This window comes from Drosophila sechellia, chromosome 3R (assembly GCF_004382195.2).
Source record: "Drosophila sechellia strain sech25 chromosome 3R, ASM438219v1, whole genome shotgun sequence".
Lineage (NCBI taxonomy): Eukaryota > Metazoa > Arthropoda > Insecta > Diptera > Drosophilidae > Drosophila > Drosophila sechellia.
The window spans coordinates 23,580,237-23,602,766 of NC_045952.1; the positions used below are offsets into that span (position 1 = coordinate 23,580,237).

Sequence of the window (22,530 nt, forward strand, 5' to 3'; positions counted from 1 at the left end):
CGCCAGATTTGAATGCCAAATGTTTTTGAACGTTTGCTTTAGAATTGATTTTCTTTGACCGGAATGCTTGATTTTTAAACATATAGAAACATATATAGAGATAATCGATCTGCAATTCTAATTTAGCGACAAAATAAGCCATTTCCCAAGATGAAGTGGAATTCTAAAGGTACACTTAAACATGGAAAATTCGAAATTTTCATTTTGACCTCTGAACTGTACTTACCTATTTCATTTGTCGCAGATTACAAAACCAAGATCCTTTGTTTCTGCCTCTTATTTAGCCTTCTATTTGCATTTAATTTCAAACTAAAAATGATAGCTCTTTAATCAGAAAAGTCGTTGCAGTTTGAGTATGAGTTCTCTTTATGTTTGCATGTTTTGTTGGGCTTAATTTTGTTACGTACATGACTTCGTTTATTATACTGTTTCAGTCTTCCACTAACGTATAATTATTGGATAGCGCTGTGAAAGTAATAATATGCGGCCCATATTGCTTGCTTTACGTGTAAGTATTATTTAGAAAATACTATTTTAAGCTGGTTGGAAAGGTAAGTTTTCGATCAATCTCTTACAAATAGCGCATTTATGTGTCGAGAGATGTTGGTAGATTAGTCAATGAGTAATTGATGGATTGGTTACTTTAATTATATTATACATACATAAGTCGTGTACACTTTAGATTCAAATAAGTTGTATAAATTGTTACAGTGCAACTACAAGGAATGGCTGAAGCAGACTCCTTGGTGTTTATAAATGTTGTATATATATCGGCAAAATCGATCATTAATTTTTTATGAACTGTTCAATGTGAGCGTCAATAGATTTATATAAATATTGTAATAAATAATTACGTAAAAATGTTATCATACTTTAATCGTTAATCCTAGATCCCACATGTTCGTTTTATATGCTCGCCATGAATCGGGATTTTATCTTGTACACGCAATGGTTAAAAAATCTAAAAATTATAATTTAACGTCTCTAAGCAATTCAACGGATTGTGGGAGTCCATTCAATATCATTTAAAAAAGAATTCTACCGCAGCAGCTCAGTAAATTTATGAATATTCATTGCTTCGCATTTTATCCTTGTCCGTGTCCTGCAAGCAAACAAATTCGATTCCAATAATTAGTTAATTGTTAAATTAATAAATGCGAATGAACCCACCTTAAAGCGCACGCCGATTTTAATTTGTTCAGTACTAAAATCACGATCTCGGGTTTTTAACCTGGCCTTGTTCGTATTATTGTGTTGATATTCATTTTTTCGGTTATTGGACCCGTAGTGGGATCCAAAGTCATTTTCTCTGTCAAAGTCCTGCCCATCGCGATCCTTGAACTGATAGTCGCTGCTTGATTTATGGATGTCGAAGCCTCGACGATACTCGCTGTAATTGTTGTGTGATCCGCCACTGCCGGCGCCGCCCCTATGGCCTGGATTACGGAAACCAGCTCCTCCTCCAGAATTGAAGTGCTTTTGTGACATGCCGCCGCGTCCGTCGCGATCCCTGTCCTTGTCGTCCGCCTGGCGATTGAAGCTGCGGGCGAGTGGGGCCGGCGCGTGGTTGTTGCCATCGGGCCCATGCATTGGCGGACGCTTCGAGGAGACCTGTTCCTCCTGCTTCTTTTCGTAGTGGAAGAAGTCATCGAATATGGACATTGAATGGTTGTACGAGTGCAAAATCTGCAGCACTTCGATGCCTTTGTCGTTGGGCACTTCCTGGGTGTCCCTCGAGTTCGTCACCGACTTATTCTCATTGTTCTCCAGTCGAATGTGACGCAGCATTCCGTTAGGCACATCTTTGACATATATCCATTTCACTTTGAACTTGCCCCTCCACTTGTCCTGCGACCAGACGCTCGACGTTGAGTTGTAGTCGACCGGCGTCATCATTTGCGCCATGCCGCAGAAATGGCCAGATCCATTCACAGAGAAGAACAGCATGATGTTGCCGCCCTCTTCGTGTCGCTCCTTGAAGGCATCGTCCAATCTCTTATTGCCGTGATCGGTTGAGCACCAAATCTCATACTTTATACTGCGGTGGATGTCATCTTCGGAATACGATTTGATGACAAAGAATCTGAGAGGAGAAAAGTAAGCATCAGTATACGAATACCACCATTAAAATCAAATATAGCTAATTTACCTGGCTGATCCGGCTTTTTTCAAGTCCAAAACTTTTGGGTTGTAATTGTTTTTGTCTTTTAATTCGTCCAACACAAGTTGGGAATCGACAGGCACCTCTTCGGTTGCAGATGTGGCTTCCACCGGTCGTGATTGGTTCTCGTCGCGGTATTCGAACTTAGAAGCACTCTCAAACTCGCTGCCGCGGAAACTGGAATAGTTGCCCGAGCGCTCCGAGTTCCGGCTTGGATGCGGCCCGCCGTCGTGTCGTCTGGCGTTCGGTGGGCCAAATGAACCGGCATTGGTCGCAGGACGCGGGGCGGCATGGTGGACAGGCTGCTGGGGTCCCAGATTCCTGCGAACTGGTCCCGTGGGCGAAACCTTGGCTCTGCTGAAGTTATTGTTATTTCCCAAGCCCTTGTGCTCGTATTTCAGAAAGTTCTCAGTGTCCTTGTGCACTTTCTCGGCTCGTGCGCCCAACGGCGGTGCCGTGTTGCTCGATATGGAGAAGTCAGAACTCAAATCGGAATAGCCCAAGTCGATCGGCGAGGGTGGAGATGGTACAGGAGGTGGTTTGTTGTTCGGCAAATCCCATACGTTAACATCTAAATTGTGCTTTCCCGGAACCATGGGTGGTGGTGGCATGCCAGGTCCCTTCTTCTTGCTGTTGGAAGTGGTGGACGCTGCCTGTGAACGTAGACAGGATATAAGTGGTGTTGCCCGGTGGCCCAAGGAGTCAGGTACTCACTCTGGATGTTAGTTTGGCTGGCTGGGAGGCAATCGAGGCCCAGGTTGTCTTCTTGGGAGCGGCGACAACTTCTTGATTTTGTGCTTCATCGCTTGTTCTGTTGTCCAGTTTTGTAGACGGCTGATCGTTCTCATTTCGAAACGACTTAGGGGTTTTACGAAAAGTAAACATTAAACATTCATTCCAAATATGGTTTCAATATAGAAAATAAATTATGTTTTTAAGTACCTGTGCTGCTGGCTTCCTGGAATTCCAAGGATTTACTTGATGCTCGTCGCGTCGTGTGTTATTGGGAATACTATGTCCATGTCGTTTATATGAATCTACAAATATCGTGAAGGACTACATGTCAGAACAATCTTCAAGAAAGTTTGATTGCTTAGACAAACATTACATTAATTATTTACATACGCTAAACCTTCACACTTCGAGTTTATGATTTCTTGAAACACCCAAAGAAACTTGCGTTATCTGTGGGTGAAAATGCATTTATACAAATTTAAGGAGGCACAGCAACTTGAATAACATTTCGTTTTTGTTTTACTTTCTGGCAAGCAGATTTTACGAAATTTATCCAAATTTACATTTGCAATGGAGGCGGATTTAGAAGTGCAGAGCGAACTTGAGAAGGACACCATCCCCATCAAAATTGGCATAATTGGAGAGGCCAATCTGGACAAGCCCATCTACTTGGCGGAGCGCATGGAGTATGCAGTATGCACGCCGTTTGGAAAACCATCCGATGTGATCATCGATGGCCAGATAGAAGGCGTCAATGTGTGCCTGCTATCGCGCAATGGCCGCAACCACGACATCATGCCCAGCAACATTAACTACAGGGCGAATGTGTGGGCCATGCGCAAGATGGGCTGCACCCACATCCTGGTGACCAATACGTTCAGTTCGCTGAGGGACACCTTCCAGCCGGGTCACTTGGTGGTGCCCAACGATGTGATAGATTATACGTCCAGGCGTGCTCAGACCTTCTACGACGGCGCCGTGGGTAGTCCATTGGGCGTCTGTCACGTGCCCATGAATCCCACCTTTTGCGAACGCACCAGGCAGCACCTTCTGAGTGCCGCCGAAGAGCTGGGATTCCCGACGGGATCCAGCGGCACGGTGCTCACTCTCGAAGGACCGCGTTACTCCACCGTGGCCGAAAACAATATGTTCCGCAAGTGGGGCGCCGATCTGCTGAGCATGACCCTGTGTCCCGAGGCCATTTTGGCCAAGGAGGCGGGCATTCCGTACGCCTCGCTGGGTCTGGTCACCAACATGGAGTGCTGGTGCGCCAAGCAGCCGAACGCAACCACCCATGAAATCATCTACATCTTCAAGAAGCAATCCGAAAACCTCCAGAAGGTCCTGACCACGGCTATTCGGAATATGGCTGCCGAGGATTGGGCCGAGGATATTCTTAAGGCAAAGGTAGCGTTGATTTCAATGCAACTTACATATATAAAATTGATTCTAAAACCAATTTTCCTTAGTTTCTGGTGTGCAGCAACTTTGCTAATAGTAAATGATGGTCGGTCTTGTGAAAGGTATTGTTTAAAAAATTATGAAAATATAAATTATATTAGCGTTCGTTTTGGATTGTTCTATGCAATGGCGCAAAGCTACTTATCTTGACCTGAGATAATTATGCTAGATTATAAGCTACAAAGAGCCAAGTGAATCCAATCGGAAGCTAATCGGACTAATCCCGACTTTCCGGTGCACCGACTTATGCATATTCGCAGAGTCGAAAAACCAGTTAGTGAGAACGATTACGCGCCGAGTGCAAGTCAAGTGCTGGGTGAAAAAAAAAAAAAAAAACTGCTATACATACCATGGTTGGCGTTCGCCTTTCGGCCCTTGTTCATATTATTCCATGGAGTGTTGCAATTCTCCTTGAAGTTGAACGGCGGATATTGGAATTGCATGGAGTTGTCGTTGCCTGGGTGGGTGGAGGGTGGAAGGTGCGGTGTGGAGGATTCGGAATAGACATGGGTTAGCTGGCTTTTGGGAATCCATTTATTTATTTTAGTCGAAGAACTCACCAGAGACTTCATCGTGAGTGGGAGAGGATAGATTTTCGTACGAGGCCTCATCGACTTGCTGACTCCATGGTATGTTGCGCTCCTCGACCGATTTAGCTGCATTGTGGGGCATGGTAAACAGAGAAAATCGCATTAAAACCGCACATTAAGCAAGAAATACGATCGAAAACTCGGCCGTCGAGTAGTTCCTGTCTATGGGAAAACGCTCTGTCTGTGGTGGTAGGTTATATACCTGTGTTTCCTGGTATTTTCATCTGAAACGGAAACGCAACGCAGGTTAATACACTTATCGTATCGTATCGCTTGTCAGCCACTCTATATCCGAACAATAATCGCTGCTTAACAATGGAAAATCTTCCTGCGAAATCCCGACATAAATCGAATCGAGCATATGTACATATGTGTGTATGCAAAATACAATTACCTGATCCACGCCTGACATTTGCTGCACTTTTTGCCTGCAAATAGGAAATGGCTTAGTATGGCGGCGCCGATTCGGTTGGCTGCACGTTGCTATATTACCCCTTTTTAAAATAAATGATATAAAAACACAAGGCAGGCAGAGTTTGTTGCTTAAAAGTTTTTATAAACTCCGATATATTTTTTTACTTAAAGAACCACATACACTAACACCACACGCACATTAACCAATACACTGACGGGATTCTTAACGCTTCCGAAGCCGTCACTTTTCACGCGAACGGCGTTGCGCAGACAAAGCGATATTAGCAACACTAATTTAACGGCTGTGTGATAAAAATGCGAGATGGTGGCATATTAAGCTTGGAAGTGTCTTGGAACTTGAATTAGATGGTATTCTATTAAAAAAAACTTGAGTTAAAATTTTTTAGAGACATAGTTCAATTGCGGTATTTTTAGTATTTATTTAGTATTTAGTACCGATTGCGCCAAACCAGGGCTGTCCAAACTCTAGACGCATCGATAACATTGCCAAAACATCGGTCTTGTGCCAGCTCTATAAAATAGCCACCTCATCTTTGTCAGCCGTAGATTTTGTACATTTAAATTGTTAGCTATGGCGAGGGCGGCTTTTATTGTGTGCCTACTGATGGCCTGTGCCTGGAGCAGCCATGCGGTGATGTTCAAGCTGTCGCCGAACACCCAGAAGTGCCTCAAGGAAGACATCCAGGCGAACCAACTGGTTATGGGCGAGTACGAAGTTTCCGAGGTACCCGGCCAGATCATCGACTACATTGTGAGTTTTCCGCTCGGTACACGTACTTAACCTACTCCAAGCACTTAACGCACTCAATTTGCGTCCAACAGGCACGCGACACCAAGGGACACATCCTGTCGCAGAAGGAGCACATCACCAAGGGCAAGTTCAGCTTCATGTCCGAGGTGTACGAGACGTACGAAATCTGCTTCATATCCAAAGTTCCTGCACGTAAGTTATAGTTTGCAATAAACTCCTATAGCGGATATGTATAAACGTTTCGATTTTTGTCCAGATCAACGCGGCGTTGTACAGGAAGTATCGCTCTTGACCAAAAAGGGAGTGGAGACCAAGAGCTACGAAGGCGTAAGTACTCTTATATGTCCTTTTTGCATATTTAATTGACTTGCAATCCTTGAATCATATGCAGATTGGCGAAGCATCCAAACTGAAGCCCCTTGAAGTTGATCTTAAGCGTTTGGAGGATCTCTCCGACTCCATTGTGCGTGATTTCGTTCTCATGCGCAAGCGGGAGGAGGAAATGCGCGATACCAATGGTAAGTGAGATAACGAAATGCCCCAGAATCCCGTCTAATTATTGTTCGCATTCTGCCTACAGAGAAGACCAACAGCCGCGTGCTGTTCTTCAGCATCTTCAGCATGTGCTGCCTGCTCGGTTTGGCGACGTGGCAAGTTCTGTACCTCCGCAGGTACTTCAAAGCCAAAAAACTCATCGAATAGTCGCCTAGCCGTAGTCTTAATGCGTGCGTGGAACTGTGTTTAAATGCCTGCTTTAGATTTCATCCTTTCATCTTTTGAACGTTTTTCTGAAATAAATGCAACTACCACGTATGTATATTTTATTACTGCGACTGCTCTCCACATTCCTTGGCGGTGTGACAAATAAATAGCTCGTTTTGGACGCGTTTAACATAACAGGTACATAACACAAAACCACACGGTACAAGTTATTGGCTCAGCTGGCATAAGTTAAAAGTTGCGATTCCCCTAGACGGTTGTTTCCTTCAGCAGCATTGCACTCTCGGTATCCAGTCCGTCGCTCTTGGCGGCCAAAGCGCCTGCCTCGTCGGGGTCTTCCTTGCACGGACTTGTGGTTCCCTTCTTCATCAATATATAGCGCGACTTGGCCGCGGAGCTGTTCGATGCACTCGAATCGTCCACCACGGACTGCTCCATCCACAGGCTTTCGTCGTTCAGCGCCTGATTCACCAGGTTCGCCAAGCTCTCCGGTAGCTTCGATATAGCTGTGGGATCCGCAGGGCCTAGAAAAGCATAAATATAGGATTATAGGACTTGAAGAGATCTCATAAACGGTGCTGCGAGCTGGACTCTTTATCCACAAAAATTTTTATTCGGTCCGCTGGCAACTTTGATTAGTGATAGAAAACTGAAAAAGAATCGCACTTTTACGTAAAATATATAAATGAAAAGAAAAAGAAAAGAAGACAAGTGAGGTATAAAAAAGTAATTTATTTTCTTAAAGATGACGAACACATAATAAACAATGTACATACTTAAAACACAGATTCAAAGAAATAGTTTAATACGGGCTTAGGCTGAATCGCTTTCACTGCGAAAAGGAACAGGGTACATAAGATGAATATAAGAGATTTCGGTATGGCTTTTAAATGCACATGTGTTCAAGATTATAACTACACTCGCTCGACATATTTACACACGATTCCATTGGGTCTACAATTATATATATTTACACAACGTAAATTCAAAGATATCTCGTGCACCTTGGCGTTCGAGCTTCCGGCGCAGGTCATTGTAAAACTAATATAACTTTTACCTTTCGATTTGGTACAATATAGTAATTAATGTTGAAAAATGAGTTTCGAAGATGCAGAATATAGAGATTTCATTACTTAAGTTAAGTAAAAAAAATATTGAAGCTAAGACTCAGACATAGCCATTAATTGTTTTGGTAAATGGATTTAGTGCATGCAGATGCAAAGAAATCTTTGAATCGTTCTTACTACATAAATTAATATAAAATAACTATAAAATAATGCGTAGCGTTTTAACAAGCGGTATTTTGAATCGCCAGCTTTAAAATACTTCTCTTAGCAACAGAATATAAATAAAAATAACAAAAAACTGGAATTAGTTGATAGTACAACACATAGGAATAACTTTAGAGCGGCGTTTTGGGCGCATTGGAGCAGCGTTTGGGGGGCAAACAGCGCCAACATGTTCAACATCACCACCCACCCCCGACTCATCAACCGCGTCCTCGCCCTCATCCTGGGCTTCGTCTTTGATGGATAAGCGCTTCAAAGTCTCTAGCCGTGATTTCAGTTGACCAGGCGTAACAGTGCCTCTGGCCGGCTTCTCCGCTACCAGATCTCGCACTTCGGGACAGGGCGATATATCCGAATCGCCAGCTTTGCTCTCTGTCGCCGGCCTGTCCGTCGCTAGTCTGCGTTCGAAGGGACTGCGCGAACTGCTCGAGGTGGAGGTGCAGGAGCTAGTGACCTCCGGATAGGGCGAATGGGACTCGGTGCTCTCCGGGGTGTACGGATCCTCGTACTGTCGCTCAGAGTCCGTAGTCAGATGCTGTGTGTCTATTCGGTTAATTATGATATCCTGCGATATCATCAGGCGCTTGGACAGCAACTTATAGCGATGTGCCACTGGCTGCCTCTTGATTATGTTCCGGCACATGGGGCAAATGGCCTCGCCAGTTCGGTTGCAGTCGTCGAACTGCAGCAGACTATTGCTAGAAAGGTGTGCGCACAGGCACATGCAGATATTGTCGGAATCGATTATGTTAATACTAATATTCGGGAAGATCGAGGAAGTCGTTCTGTTCGCCTCCGCGTCTTGGCTAATATTAAGGGAATTGTACATATTGCGAGCTTCCGTGTCAACGATCAACTTTGAACTTGTCGCTATATCCTCAAAGAGCTTATTTGAGTAGGGACAGTATTTCAGTTTGACTGCGGGCAGTGGTGATGTTGAGATATTGTTGGGCTTGGCGTAAGTATTCGTGTAGTTGCAATCACAAGATCTATAAGTACCTTTGTTTGGTTTAAGACGGACAGTTAAGTAAACAGGCTACATGACAAAAAAGAAGAGATAATAATTATTAGACCGATTGAAGTAGAAAGTTTCTTTAGAAAATGGTATATACATATGATTCCCTGCCATTTCGCTTGACCTAAGTGCAGATTAGAATCTATACTACGAAATTGATTACCTTATTCAAACTTCGATAAACCGAAGCTTTTAAATATCCTTGCAGATTCATCTAGAATTGTAAAGTGCTGATGTTAAAAAGAACTAATATTTTCTCCACAGTTTCTATTTTCTTTAAGTTTAAATGTAAATTTTAAAGAATAAAGTAAGCGCACTACAAGTGGACAAAGCGACTCCATGCCGAAGGGGAAACATAGTTGTTAGGAATGGAAGCAGAATTAGAAACAGCCTGTATGTGTAAGACATTTGAAAGGAGCATAAGAAGCCTCTAATAGCGAAGAGCAAGAATATTTGTCAAAATTGGTGCAAGAGCTAAAGGCAATCGGGTTTTGTAAGTCATTTTAGATTGCTCCTGTAGTTACTAAAAAGGGAGAGTTGAAAGGGGCTACTAATTAACTTTACCTTGTGGTCGCCCATGCAGACAGCTTCTCCAATCATGCCATATGTCCAATCATCGCTCTGGATAATCTCATTGACTTGGGGACTCATCAGAATCCGGTCGCACCAGGCTGGACAGCGCGTAGACATATAGTCGGTGGGCATTTCTGGGTCTTCTTCGAAGGGATACGAGGGAACGAACTTAATTGGATACTCGACTAGGACGTCTTTAAGTGGCTCCAGTTCTCTGTCAAATTTCTTTAGCTACAAATAAGGGGAAACTTAGTAATTGTGTTTTGTGTCAGGAATGTCATTACTTACCCAGTCTTCTTTGAACTTGAGTTGATGGTCGGCATGACTAAATTCTTTCTTTCCAACGGTAAGTACGTTGTTTCCAGTTGAGTTGCGATAATGGATCTTAACGTTCTCATTCTTGACATTTTGAACGCGATGAGGGGTCAAGTTTTCAGTTAATTCCTAAGTGAAAACGATTACAGCATTTCTGCTCGGAATGATTGAAAGGTTTAACTTACTTTCACAACGCCTTCAGTGTCACATCTAAAATTAAAATCACCAAAGAGGAAAAATGGCACAGTGCCATTCTGTTCGTCCAAATGGAACCTGTTCAGGGTATATTTACTTATTATTAGCTAAAATATTAGGCAGCAGCAACAGTCACCTTTCAATAGTATGAACTAGAGCTCTTCTGCGCGTCTTACAATAAACGGAGGGGAAATTTTCGCATGCAGCCAAATTGGATGCATCGTGGAATAAGTGAATGTTGACTAGATCGATGACGGTGCCATTGATTTCCCATCGGGTTCGCATAAAACCCTTTCGGGACCATTTACACTAAATAGAATATAGTAAGAATATGAACAGTACCTAATGATTTGCACTAAACGTACCTCCGGAAAGAAGTGCTGTGGGAACTTGGACTTTTCTTTGGTGGCAATAGTTTCAATATTTCCGGAATAGATATGTTTATCCTTGACATCTTGAAGACTTTCTTCCCAGCTGTGGGTTAGGAAATTCCAGATCTTCAGAGAAGCAACATCCTTATGCACAAAGTACAAACTTCCAAGGGCCTAAAAATAATAATACAATAATGTGGTTATTGGGTTCAACCCGATATAACTTTTTTGTATGTTGATACGTCAATTCAAGACTCATTTATCATGACTAAGCCCAGTGACTTAATTCATATTTTTTAAAAGGCTTTCGGCGCCGATTATGATTTGATGTGCCGATTAACCTAGAAATACGATTCACCCACCCACCGTAAAGTGCTCGGCCGATTTGAAGTCCTCGTCCATGAAGATGTGTACGCAGGTGAAGTCGCCCATTTCGGGGGCATCGCAGAGGCACCTGATGAACTCCTGGACGTACTCCATGGACTTCTCGTACGTCTTGCCGCCCACCTCCTGCAGGTGGAGGGCCAGGAAACGGGGCTGCGCGACAGCGATCTTGGCGAGAAATTCGTTTAGCCATAGCTGCAGAAGCCTCTCCGGCTGCAAATTGGATTGGAAATTCGATTATCGGCGGGCGCTGAATGTACTGAATACCAATTTGTTTGGGAACTCGGATTCGGATATACATATCTATGTATGTCACTGGGCCCATACATAAATATGCGATTTACGCATCGTGTATGTATGGGCCGTACGTAAACATGTATACTTCCTAGCCCTGTGGACATGGCGCATCCGTTCCAACGGCCACTTACGTCCTCGAACAGGCTGCCAACGTTCGCCGTGACCAGAAACACATCCGTGCTGGACGCGTCTTCCTGTGCTGAGTCCATTTGATCCCACTTTCGCCTGCGATGCAAAAATCTTATTCACTTTTTATCAGCGTTCCAATTGTAAATACTAATTGAGTCAAGGCGCAGTGTGACCGTACCGACTGCCGAAAACTAGGCCATTTCGATTATCAGCTTTTGAGTGACCGTACTCGTTTATATTTTAAAGATATATATGTATATATCTGCAAAGTTTTTAAATGAAACTTATTTATTTCGTTTACATTGAATAATACCATACCCTTGAAGAATTAAATAGTTAAGCTTCGTTTCTTTCAGAGTTTGTTAACTTTAGGTTTCTGAATCGTAATTAGGTCACTTCCGGTAGTGACCGAGATAAAAAGTAACGGTAATAGCATGAATACAATTCCAGTTAAAATAGATATAAACAATTAGGTAGTACAGGAAAGGTTATATATAAATATATGTTATTACTAAAGTAATAACATTAAAGCTTGTAAGTTCCAAATGTTTTAAAGTTCTTTGATCATCAATATTATTATTTATCCTAATATCTTAATTTAGATTTAAAATTTCAGTGATACTGCAATTAAATGATTTATGCGCAGTTCGAAATTAACAATTCAAGAGGTGTGGTGGCACATTAACCAAGTTGAAGATCCGTCGTCTATATTATAAGCATATCCGCCGACATAAAACTATTAAGGCCCATTAAGACCTACGGTGTAGATCAAATTTTCATTCAAATAGCTAACAGTAGTTACTGCGTATATATGACGCTTTCATCTTCAACAGAATTCCTAAGTATCTTCAAAAGTATTACATTCGCAATGTTTGTACGAAATGTCATCAATTTGTGTCACTTATGCAAAACCGTAATTCCCACAAAACGGGTTTAACAATTTGTCAAAAATTCGGTGTCAAATACCCAAATGAAAAACAAACTGGCGAACACTATATAATATAGGCGGTTTGCTATTTTCAGGCTTTTTGAAAGTTGGGAAGTGAAAGTTGTATTGAACTCTGTGCGTCTCTTTCGAAATCTCCAACACAATCCAAGCGATTGCACGTAGCATGAATACTGAACAGCACGTGAGACGGTAGCCACATTTCTTGCAAGAATACACAAGTGAATCCAATTCCTCCACTCCGGCTCCACGCTGCATACATGCCCTATAAGTGGGGGCCAAGCCTTTCGGGGTAAATGCGATGGCAGTTATAAATACTTGCACACACGTCCGTCCGTCCACCTGATATTTTCTTTGCCACAATGTTTTCGGCCCCAAATTTATAAAGAGACGGGCGGCAGGCAAACCGTTTATTGTACTTTTAGGAACCGCTTAACTCATATCTCAACGCGATCGCAAAATGCGTACCGAATACCTGGTCGTTCTGATTATATGCACTTCCTGTATCTGCGCTTGTGCTGGAGATAGCTATTCCGGGGATATACAAAGCTCGAACTCATTGGATTTCGGTGTGTGAAACATAATAAGGATCAAAAACAATTCTAAAGTGCTGAAAAACTCATAGACCAGCAAACTGAAAGTGAAATTAATATTATAAATTTACAAATATATGTGTTTTTGTACTATCAATTGGCACTGAGTGCTTAAAAAGATAATTCTGTGTACAAACAACTATTCAAATCTTTATGACAGAAGTCATTGGATTACGTCTTGGATTATCCTTAAAAGCTTAACTCATAAGATTTTTTTGCATTTATCAGGCAATGATAGTGGGGGCTACAGCTATAGCTCCCCGCCGAGCAACAGCTACTTGCCTCCAGCCACTCCTGCTCCGGAGTACCTGCCTCCGCCGAACAATGGATACCAGTACAATCCGCCACCGAACAACAACTACCTGCCACCGCCTAACAACAACTATCTGCCTCCTCCTCCTGAATATGGACCGCCAGCTGGCTATCCTTCCTATGGGCCACCGCCTCCTCCGTTTTACAAGCCAGCTCCGTTCATTCCCTATCACTCGCACGACTCCATTCTGGAAAAGCTTAAGTCCAAGATCAATCTGTACACGCTCGGAAAGATATTGCTCAAGCTGTTGATATTCAAGAAAATCGTCAAGTTCATCGGCCTGATTTTCTTGCTCTTGGTTCTCCCGAAGCTGAAAAACATTTTCAAGGATGATATGATGTCTGGATCTGGTGAGAGCGATGGAATGGAGAGCAAACTTGTAGAGACAGATAAGGGTAAGGTGTTTCTATAAAGTGTTTTAAGCAGTAATTATTAATATTTATATTTCTCCCTTTTACAGATAAACTAGCCCAACAAATTGAAAACCTCTACGATTTTGTAATAAACTCTATAGAAAATTTTGAAGGAAGAAGTTCGTAGATCAATACCAAAATTAGTTATAAATGCATTGTTACAAATTGTATTACACTTGATTATTTATTTGTTAAAATCTTATGAATAAAAGTATTTCGTATTTTACTCTTGTGCATGTCCTTCAAATTGGTTCTTAAATCGATCCGACTTGTGGGGGATAGTAAATGATGGTTTGATATGCTAAAATAGTTTTTCAAACAGTTCTAATTAAGCAGTTCAAGTCGAGTTAAACAAAAGTTTATTCCTATTTACCAAAATATTACCCTAGGTACAGATTTGTACCTGTATCTAGGTACGAAAGCTGCAACCTTGCACATCACTGGCGGCGATACATTTCGCAGACTATCGATAGCCGGGCTCACTCTGCGTCCGCATCCAAGTTGCGATCGGATTCATTCGCATTCGCCAGTGATCAACTCCGCTGCTGCAGATCCACAGCCAGATAATGCTGCACTTAGTATCGGTTGTTATTATAGCCCTGGGTCTAGGCTGTGCTGCAGGCCAGGATTTGCGCCGTGTGGACGACACGGAGTTGATTCAACACCTGACCGGCAGCAGCAATGTAGTTGTCCTATTCAGTGAGTATTGATAGAGAAGTCAGCCAGAGAAATCCAGCCTACGTGTCCACTGTGCATATGGAGGATGGCACACCGGTTACTGGCTAACGAACACACTTAATTGCAGACAAAAACAATTGCCAGCGCTGCGTGGAATATGAGAACATGGTGACCAAGATACGTGACCAGCTGGAGGAGACCTTGTCGGCCATTGTGGTCCAGTCGGTAGACAGCAACCTGGTGTCCATCTACGACCCCAGCAAGGAGCCCGCTCTGGTGTTCTTTAGGCGAGGAATACCCATTCTCTACCACGGCGAGATCAACGATGACGAAATCCTAGACTTCTTCAATGACAACTTGGAGCCAGCGGTCAAAGAGCTTTCTGACGACAACTTCGAGCACCTGACTCAAGCCTCGTCGGGTGCCACTACCGGGGACTGGTTTATCTTCTTGTAAGCTATATTAGTCATGCGTTGAGGTCGCCATCTAAGCGTCATGAGATTTACATACATATGTATGTGCACATATGCTCACCTACACCCACTTCCAGCTCTTCGGCCGAGTGTACCGTCTGTCAGCGACTCTATGCCGTCTGGGAATCCGTGGGCGGAAAGCTGAAGCGAAAGCTGAATATTGCCCGCATGAACAGCTTGGAGTCTGGAATCTCAACTGCTAAGCGACTGGGAGTATTGGAAGCACCGGCTTTTATTTTGTAAGCACTCATCGCTTTGCTTGTGTCTAAGAATAGATTATATAAACTATAATTATTACAGCTTGAGGCAAGGAAAGATGTACAAATACTCGGCCAAGCAATACAGTCCCGAGGACTTTGTCCAGTTTGCTGAGAAGGGATATACCCAGAGCCATCCTCAACCAGTGCCCGCAATCCCCAGTGCCGTGTAAGTATCCCTTCTAATAGCTTAAATGATTTTAAATTTATCTATCGATCGAATTTTAAACTCAAAGTCCGATTATGACCTTTTTATAGGGATTTGTGAGAAACTGATACATGTGTTTAGTAAGTGAGCCAAGATAAAACTTGTAAACCTATTAATAATTACAATTAGTTAACAAATACTGATTCTTGGTCCCCGGTACACGGTTGCATATAACGCCAGTTTGAGGGTATTCAACATAGACACTGATTCCTACATCGAGCATTAAACAATTGTTAATATTACTCCGTTGATTAATATCGAACCAAATGTTAATAGTAACCGTTGTATAATATCCAGTTTGTACATAAACAATATTACAATAATCAATTTTACCCTGTCTAAAACAGTTCCTGGTTTGAGAAGATCGAATTTAATACTACAAAACGTTTATCGCAATAAGAATGAACAAATAGCTAATATTTTAACTTTCGTACTTTTCAGAAACGAATTTTTGGGCCCACTGCAGAGTTATTTTGCAGCTGAAAACATAACATCGCTGGCGACTTTGGGTATTTTCGCATTGGTTGCTCTCTTATTTGTTGGCAAAAAGGTGGGCAAAATATTCAGTTCAGAGCCGGCGAAAAAGAAAAATAAGTCGAAATAAAACTAATATTAACACGAAATGAAACACGACATTTTTGAATTAGTCGAATGACAACAATTAGCGGAAAAGTGGGCGCGAAAATTCAGCTGCTGCAATTCCTAACGCCACAAAAACTGGCAGCTCTTCTGGCTGGAACGGTGGAAGTGGAACACGCAGATACAGATACCTAATATCGCAAAAGATCCATTGTTCACTGGCGCACAACGCAGACAATACCTATATCCTATCTCTTGATTGCTTTCAATTAATTAGCGCGCAAGCAAACAAAAATATTTAGATCGGCCCATTTAGCAACTGGGCTCGCAGTTCAGGGGCTAACTCGGCTAGCAATCTAGCCAATTGCTTAAGTGCGATGATGGTTTGGCGTGGAACGCTCAAATTAAAGCAGCGTTTCGTTTCGTAAAGCGTGAGATTCGCGATCGTGTTGTTAGGCAGTTTTTTTTTTTTTTGTTTCACAGCGGTCATCGTTGGCGTAAGCGTATTCCTCGGAACCTGGATTTTTGTATCTTGGGGTAAATCACTCAAAACACGCTATTTATACACCCGCAAATGTGCCCGAATTGGTGTTGGTGAAAACACAGTGCTCGCTAAATGTCAGCTGACGTCAGAAGGTCTTGAAAAAAGAGCGAGGAGTACACACGAATGCGAACACAAAAACGATTACGAATACGAATACGAGTGGGAATGGGAATCGAAGTATATATGTATGGTGCGGTATATCGATATCGGTAGATCGAGAGAGCTCACTACACACTCGCACTACACTCACATTCGCATTCGCAGCGATTTTCGATTGAGATTTTGGTTGGCTGTGGCTTTAGTCAAGCAAGCGCACATGAGTCAGATTCGTAGCTTTTGTTTTGTTCAGTCGAGTGCGAGTTCTGTGCGATTCAGATACTCGCTGCCATCCGAACCGAACTGAAGTCCAAGTCGAATCTAATGTGCGTACTTACGTGTAGAGCAGTTCAAGAAAATGTGCAGACATTCAACGGTCGCATTTGTGTGGATGTGTGGTTGTAGTGAAGAGTGCCAGCATTAATCGCATTTTTCCCCTGCACGAGCACCACGACTAGAAAATACTCGACACGTCTGTCTGTTTTTTCTGTTTTTCTGCTTTACTGCTTCTACGCTATTTTGCTTTTCCGTTTCGGTTTTCCTCCGCTTGGCCTAGTGAAAAACAACAAATTTGATATATTGTGTAAGTTATGTCTAGCATTGAAAAGATGAAAAGTGTCATTCCTATAAATACACCACCTCGGGAAAGGCAGTCGCAATAGAGAAACTGGCCAAAACCCAGCACCAGACACAACAAACAAAGGAACCGCTGAATATAACCAAACTTCGGAGTAGGGGCTGAGCCAAAAAGTATAGTGCGCAGCCATCATGACTAACTCACCACCCAAAACGCCAGCCCAAGTACAGAAAATCGATATTCTAGTCGCGCTGTAACGCTGCGTAGCTGCTAAATACACAGCTCCTACCTGCAAACAACTCGAATACAAAAACAAAAAATAAAAACTACGAATAACAAAACAGTCAGGCGAGGCATTAGTATACCGAAAAGCGAAAACCACTTCCGCCAATGGTCGAAATCGCCGTCGCCATCTCGACATTCAGCTAGCCATATAGCAAATGTCTTACATATCATACCGATATAATAGAAACCATCTGTGATACGCGTGTACCTTAAAAATGAACTAACTTTGCACCGATCGAGGGTATCACTGGGAAATTAACGATGCGTCTTGTCCGCAGTAAATGTTGTCAACGTGATGTTTCTGTAACCGACTATCTGAACACCCCGCATCCGCACCAGCACCATCCATCGTCCACCGACGTCCAGCACACCAAAAACATATTCACACGCTACTGGGACGACCACATAAGAATGAAGGAATCGAGCGAGGGCAAGTCAAGGGCCAAGGCCTCATCTGCTGCCGCATCCGCATCCGCCACACCATCGTCATCTTCAGCACCTGCCAAACAAACCCAGAGCGTTACGTTCGTGAGGACCAGTAATGCACCAGCTGTTTGCGACGCCAACGGGAACGGGAATGGGAGCTCCATCCAAACGGAGTGGACATTCCCCCCAAAGGCGCCCACACCGCACATCTACAATTGCCTGAGTCCGGTAAGTCCACACTGAAAGTAAAAGCGTAGGAATATCATGTGAGTTAGGATCAGATACAACTTTATAATATGGTATGTAATATATTTTCGAGCGAATTAGGATTGTAAAGAGATATTTCTTTGAGATATGGCGTTGTTTTTTTTTGTTTATTTTTTATTCGCTTGCATAGTTCCTGTGTAATAGATAGCCCACCCACCATTCGCCATTCGCACAAGTTTCCGCCGCAGTGCAGATTATCATGACGTAACGATTATTAGATACTCCACGGGCGACCGTCTGTACGTAGTATAGTTAGTTCCTAGTCTTTGTGCTCGCGTGTTGGCGGAAGATAAAGGGGAAACAAATTGTTTGCACTTCAGAAATTGCCATTTAAGTCATTAGTATGTATGGCGGTATGAACCTATGTACATGCGGACATTTGGCAATATATTATAGGCTTTTGCTTGGGCACGCTCGGCCATAAATAGATCCATTCCGGGGAATTTCGAAGATAAGATTAGAGAATCGCAAACACAAGCGCAGGTCAGCTAGGGTTCATAAATTACAAATTCACTCGGATCGTATGTTTATAATTAAGGAAGGGCTAAATCACTTTTGTTTTCCGGTTTTCACTTTCTCGTTTGCAAATTTGCAAATCTCACTGATATTCATAAAGAGTACAAGGACTTTTTGGCGAAACACTTACAGTACTCAATTCAGGAAACTCCCTGTTTCAATGAATCAACAGAAGTAACTTGACACGTTCTAGGAATTTTGCAGTTTTGAAATATGCATTAGCGATAAGGCAAAACCAGAATATGACTCACAATCAGCGTGTAACTAAGTAAATATTATACATAATAAGTAAATGTATAATAAGTAAATTTATTTCGGACTTTTTAAGATATTACCAAATTTTATACTTATCAAATACTCTTCATTCTTCCAGGACATGATGGCCTCAAGTGATAAGAGCAGCTTTAAGGGATTTCGCAAGCAATTCAGTGGACGGTTCAAGCGCCTAGTTACTCGAAAAGTGGAACACACTCCAGTGATACCTCCAGAATTGAAGCCGCAACTGAAAACAATATACGTTTACTAACTTAAGATGTAACGACAATTGCAAGCACAAGTGTTTTCCCCACTATATACGTATGCACCTGATCGGTTGGCGTATACATATGTATGTAAATGGCAGGAAACATTAGTGATAGGAAAATCAAGATAAACTAAGTAATCATAATACCATTCTGATTGACAATTTTAAGTATTCAGCGAATCGTGCGTATTGTTAGGCTCAATAAAAAACGAACATTGCAAAGGCAGACGAGGTTTAAAATGAATTGGAACAAGAGTCACGGGGTTCATGAAATACATATCGAGAAAGAATATACAAAAATGTTCAAACATCTGCTGGTATTACAGGCACCGAAACGAATCTATGTATTTGCTTCTTTTTCAAATAAGTTAAAGGAACCTACTATCCCTATCCCTACATGTTCATTAATTACGATTAAAGAAATAGTTTAATTACCAAACTGCTGAAATAATTCTTGTGTTGGTAGTTTCTGTGTGAAGAATGAAATGGAAAGCAATTTAACGATATACATGGGTACATTATCTCGGTATGCTTCAATCGGTGAACCAAGGAGTACTCCCATATCGAGCAACATACAACTGAAACCACAAGCCATGCTAACTTAGTGGAACAAAGAACTGGCTGCTATCATGTGAAAAGAATTTAGCCACTAAAATGGTGCTGCGATAAGATTGAGGTAAGCAAAGTGGATATGCCACGTTGAGCGGAGTGAGAGAAGCGTTGGCAACCACGAAATGCGCTATCTTAGTAAAACATACCCCGAAATCCGCAGTAAGAATCCCGTTTAAATGGTACACTTATAATCTGTATTCGAAATTTACTAGACAATTAAATACAATGCTTACTTTATTCCAATCTAAACGTACACACAAACGCGTCTATATATATGTACATATGTACTCGTATATATAGCTCCACCGACCAGAGACGAGGTTAGCAGTCATTAATCTGCATGGGTTCCTTCAACCTTTTCCGAGTTGCCTGTGCCAGTCTCTTTCTTTCGGTGTCTATTGCTGGGGCCAGCACCACTGGCATCGTGCCTTTCGCTTCTCTTTCGTGTGGACACTGCGGTCTTTCTTGACTTGGGGGTTTGGGATTCCTGGGTCTGTGGACGAGTTTCAGCTGCGGTGCTCGTCGACTCGCTGCGGGGGGTCGCTTGATCCTCCTCATTCCGATTGGGGCACTCGTGAACCGAGCTTGAATTTATCTGGAAAAGCCAAACGAAGTGGGTGAGATGATACCTCCTCAATAGATTGAGCTGTACAACTCACCACGTCCTCTTCCGATTCCACGCTGGATATCGAGGGATTTCTCTGCATAATCAATGATATAGGTATTGAGTGCAATATTCTTTTATGGAACACTATTACTACTACTTACTTGTGCTTTGTATTTGATTAACTTAAACTTGCGCTCCTCCCGCATCCGTGTCAGACGCATCAGGAGAGAGTAATGCTGCTCCACGCGATGCAGACATGATTTGCATATGGTTTTTGGCAATGGATCAGTCGGAGATATCTGGTGCAATAGAGCAGTAGGTGATAAATCAATAAATTATTTCACTAGATGCTGAAAGTTGGAGAAAACTATTGGAATGGCTGCCATTGGGTACACACAAACATCCTTGACGATGGGAACGGAACGTGCTTTGTGTGTAGCTCCGCCTTTTCGGCAGCGTCCATTAGTTGGCAATACTCACTGTAATTGGTAGGTAACCGTTGATTTTCTCAACAAGACACAAACGCTGGCCATGATCACTATAAATATGTATTACTGTGCGGTGCATCTCTGAACACAGTCGGCATAGAAATCCCGATATACACGCCTTTTCTATGCTCCCCATCTCAACCGATTCCGATTGTGCTGGTTGGCTATATCCTTAGCTGCTGTGGGGATGTCGTTTTATTGAACGCTAGCCAAAACAACTTTCCCAAAATATTGTTTAATACTTTTCAGATAGGTGTTGTGTACATATGTTTCGGTCCGAGGGTTGTATTTCCGATTGTCTCGGCAGGTTGCCAGCTTGTTTTTTCGGCATTTCCATGAAAAAGTTGATAGTTGTACTTTTGTAATTGAGTTTTAAGAATAATATGTTATCTATTTAACTAGACATTTTTAACCAATCTGTCTAAAAAATTGTAATAATTTAATATTTAGTATACCGCCAGAAAGTATATTTTGAAACGGATGGAATGGAACTGAAACAAATGCATCATCTGGTTCTGGTTTTTAATGTTTTCGTATCATGTACCAGGTACATACTTAGGTACATAAATATGTACTTCTTGCAACGATCGTACCAGAGAAATAAAATTCTTCTTTATATTATAAACATATTATTCTCGAAAATTAAATCCTAAAACTGACTTAAAAACCTTATCAAGATAGAAATCCCTGGAGCGTCTCAAAGGATAAAGAAGCGCTATTTAAGGACTGAACATTCTGCACCGCAAATCCCTTGAAATTCGTGCACTGATGAAAGGCAGGATCCATCATAAGGAGCGATTGTGTTTTTTGGTTTGACAAGCCAAAGAAGACCTCGCCCTGTACGTCGAAGGGTATTTTAATTTTAACGCAGGGAGACCGCTGAATGGAGTTCAAAAGCTCCATGTGACACATATTGGCGCTTTCTCCGAAGAAAACTCCATCCAGATCATTGTCGGGTATTATTTGAAACTGAGGAATCCCGGCGTTATTTAAAATCTTACATGTGAACACACACTTCTTGCGTGGATCCTTAGGATGGGCGTAGATTCGTGTGGCCACATATCCCACGGGATATATCCAGCTCTCGGTGTGAAAATTGAGATTCACTGATATTATCTCGCCCAGTGAGTGGAGCAATACGTTATTTAGGTTCATCGGAAACATGGGCTTCTTTTTCCGTACAATTGTGACATTTTTTGGCTTATCTTCGCTGGGGTTCTTATGCGAAACTACAGGACTGTATTTCTTTGTGGTTTCAGCGGCGTCGGCTTTTCCATTCGAGACACTGGGTCGTCCACTATTGGATTTCTCCAAGCCCTCGTGAAACATGAGGCGCTCTATCAAGTAAAGTCTTTGGGATCGGGTCACAGATAGTTCGGCCTGCAGGCGACAGATCTCATCCGTGAGGGCGGCGTTCTCCTGAAATTGGTATTCTAGTGTTAATAGATCATATAACTCCCCGTAAATGTTTAACGCTCTTACCAGTAGATAACTCTTGACGGAGCGTTTTAAGCTCTCGTAACGGCGCTTGTACTTTAAATTCATGACTTTTTATTTATGATTTCAGCAAAAACAAGAGATACGAGTTGCTTGTTGTTATTGCCGTGGGTTTGTTATGATTATCGGACTGCAGGGCTGTCATTCGTAAGTTATCGAAATGCGGTATTCGGTAGACTTATTTATGTTGGTATATATTAAATACCAAATT

The 22,530-nt window shown here is 42.3% G+C and overlaps 9 protein-coding genes and 2 long non-coding RNA genes across 18 annotated transcripts; 5 read left to right on the forward strand and 6 right to left on the reverse strand.

Moving 5' to 3' along the window:
• Positions 1-348: 348 nt before the first annotated feature.
• On the reverse strand, positions 349-5,564 carry LOC6619633 (YTH domain-containing family protein). The gene is made up of 10 exons (XM_002043812.2): positions 5,440-5,564; positions 5,342-5,375; positions 5,150-5,171; positions 4,918-5,013; positions 4,707-4,814; positions 3,104-3,198; positions 2,876-3,019; positions 2,150-2,814; positions 1,171-2,083; positions 349-1,102 (listed from the first exon to the last, which is right to left on the reverse strand). The coding sequence occupies exons 2-10, from the start codon at positions 5,357-5,359 to the stop codon at positions 1,061-1,063; spliced, it is 2,103 nt and encodes a 700-aa protein (XP_002043848.1). The 5' UTR covers positions 5,360-5,375; positions 5,440-5,564; the 3' UTR covers positions 349-1,060.
• Positions 3,394-4,450, forward strand: LOC6619634 (purine nucleoside phosphorylase). The gene is made up of 2 exons (XM_002043813.2): positions 3,394-4,303; positions 4,366-4,450. The coding sequence occupies exons 1-2, from the start codon at positions 3,467-3,469 to the stop codon at positions 4,399-4,401; spliced, it is 873 nt and encodes a 290-aa protein (XP_002043849.1). The 5' UTR covers positions 3,394-3,466; the 3' UTR covers positions 4,402-4,450.
• Positions 5,565-5,881: 317 nt separating the features above from the next.
• LOC6619635 (transmembrane emp24 domain-containing protein bai) lies at positions 5,882-6,946 on the forward strand. Its single transcript, XM_032722798.1, has 5 exons — positions 5,882-6,133; positions 6,205-6,325; positions 6,390-6,460; positions 6,525-6,651; positions 6,714-6,946. Exons 1-5 carry the CDS (start codon positions 5,954-5,956, stop codon positions 6,833-6,835), a joined length of 621 nt encoding a protein of 206 aa, XP_032578689.1. The 5' UTR covers positions 5,882-5,953; the 3' UTR covers positions 6,836-6,946.
• LOC116801694 (inositol polyphosphate-5-phosphatase A) lies at positions 6,938-11,615 on the reverse strand. 4 transcript variants are annotated; one of them, XM_032722794.1, is made up of 9 exons: positions 11,424-11,610; positions 10,978-11,208; positions 10,606-10,785; positions 10,377-10,549; positions 10,231-10,318; positions 10,019-10,174; positions 9,722-9,961; positions 9,142-9,178; positions 6,938-7,377 (listed from the first exon to the last, which is right to left on the reverse strand). In XM_032722794.1, exons 1-9 carry the CDS (start codon positions 11,499-11,501, stop codon positions 7,103-7,105), a joined length of 1,458 nt encoding a protein of 485 aa, XP_032578685.1. In that variant the 5' UTR covers positions 11,502-11,610; the 3' UTR covers positions 6,938-7,102. The 4 variants fall into 4 exon arrangements, with proteins under 4 accessions (XP_032578685.1, XP_032578687.1, XP_032578683.1 ...); XM_032722796.1 differs by lacking the exon at positions 9,142-9,178 and having other exon boundaries at positions 7,231-7,377; XM_032722792.1 differs by lacking the exon at positions 6,938-7,377 and having other exon boundaries at positions 7,566-9,178; positions 11,424-11,615.
• A 1,159-nt stretch (positions 11,616-12,774) lies between these two features.
• LOC6619636 lies at positions 12,775-13,914 on the forward strand. The gene is made up of 3 exons (XM_002043815.2): positions 12,775-12,936; positions 13,189-13,668; positions 13,734-13,914. Exons 1-3 carry the CDS (start codon positions 12,828-12,830, stop codon positions 13,811-13,813), a joined length of 669 nt encoding a protein of 222 aa, XP_002043851.2. The 5' UTR covers positions 12,775-12,827; the 3' UTR covers positions 13,814-13,914.
• Positions 13,852-14,163, reverse strand: LOC116801696. Its single transcript, XR_004362173.1, has 2 exons — positions 14,060-14,163; positions 13,852-13,987 (listed from the first exon to the last, which is right to left on the reverse strand). It is a non-coding gene; the product is annotated as an uncharacterized LOC116801696 (long non-coding RNA).
• Positions 14,164-14,168: 5 nt separating this feature from the next.
• LOC6619637 (thioredoxin domain-containing protein) lies at positions 14,169-15,930 on the forward strand. Of its 2 annotated transcripts, XM_032722797.1 has the most exons (6): positions 14,169-14,385; positions 14,492-14,816; positions 14,915-15,076; positions 15,138-15,263; positions 15,353-15,382; positions 15,744-15,815. In XM_032722797.1, the coding sequence occupies exons 1-5, from the start codon at positions 14,253-14,255 to the stop codon at positions 15,360-15,362; spliced, it is 756 nt and encodes a 251-aa protein (XP_032578688.1). In that variant the 5' UTR covers positions 14,169-14,252; the 3' UTR covers positions 15,363-15,382; positions 15,744-15,815. The 2 variants fall into 2 exon arrangements, with proteins under 2 accessions (XP_032578688.1, XP_002043852.1); XM_002043816.2 differs by lacking the exon at positions 15,353-15,382 and having other exon boundaries at positions 14,170-14,385; positions 15,744-15,930.
• Positions 14,915-16,764, reverse strand: LOC116801697. Its single transcript, XR_004362174.1, has 2 exons — positions 16,676-16,764; positions 14,915-15,102 (listed from the first exon to the last, which is right to left on the reverse strand). It is a non-coding gene; the product is annotated as an uncharacterized LOC116801697 (long non-coding RNA).
• LOC6619638 lies at positions 16,264-19,554 on the forward strand. 4 transcript variants are annotated; one of them, XM_032722801.1, is made up of 3 exons: positions 16,264-16,418; positions 17,662-18,037; positions 18,966-19,554. In XM_032722801.1, exons 2-3 carry the CDS (start codon positions 17,795-17,797, stop codon positions 19,116-19,118), a joined length of 396 nt encoding a protein of 131 aa, XP_032578692.1. In that variant the 5' UTR covers positions 16,264-16,418; positions 17,662-17,794; the 3' UTR covers positions 19,119-19,554. The 4 variants fall into 4 exon arrangements, with proteins under 4 accessions (XP_032578692.1, XP_032578691.1, XP_002043853.1 ...); XM_032722800.1 differs by lacking the exon at positions 16,264-16,418 and adding an exon at positions 16,756-16,847; XM_032722799.1 differs by lacking the exon at positions 16,264-16,418 and adding an exon at positions 16,780-17,104.
• Positions 19,555-19,898: 344 nt separating this feature from the next.
• On the reverse strand, positions 19,899-20,958 carry LOC6619639. The gene is made up of 4 exons (XM_002043818.2): positions 20,815-20,958; positions 20,496-20,633; positions 20,387-20,428; positions 19,899-20,322 (listed from the first exon to the last, which is right to left on the reverse strand). Exons 1-4 carry the CDS (start codon positions 20,956-20,958, stop codon positions 20,059-20,061), a joined length of 588 nt encoding a protein of 195 aa, XP_002043854.1. The 3' UTR covers positions 19,899-20,058.
• Positions 20,959-21,330: 372 nt separating this feature from the next.
• LOC6619640 (transforming growth factor beta regulator 1) lies at positions 21,331-22,447 on the reverse strand. The gene is made up of 2 exons (XM_002043819.2): positions 22,305-22,447; positions 21,331-22,241 (listed from the first exon to the last, which is right to left on the reverse strand). Exons 1-2 carry the CDS (start codon positions 22,365-22,367, stop codon positions 21,495-21,497), a joined length of 810 nt encoding a protein of 269 aa, XP_002043855.1. The 5' UTR covers positions 22,368-22,447; the 3' UTR covers positions 21,331-21,494.
• Positions 22,448-22,530: the final 83 nt, after the last annotated feature.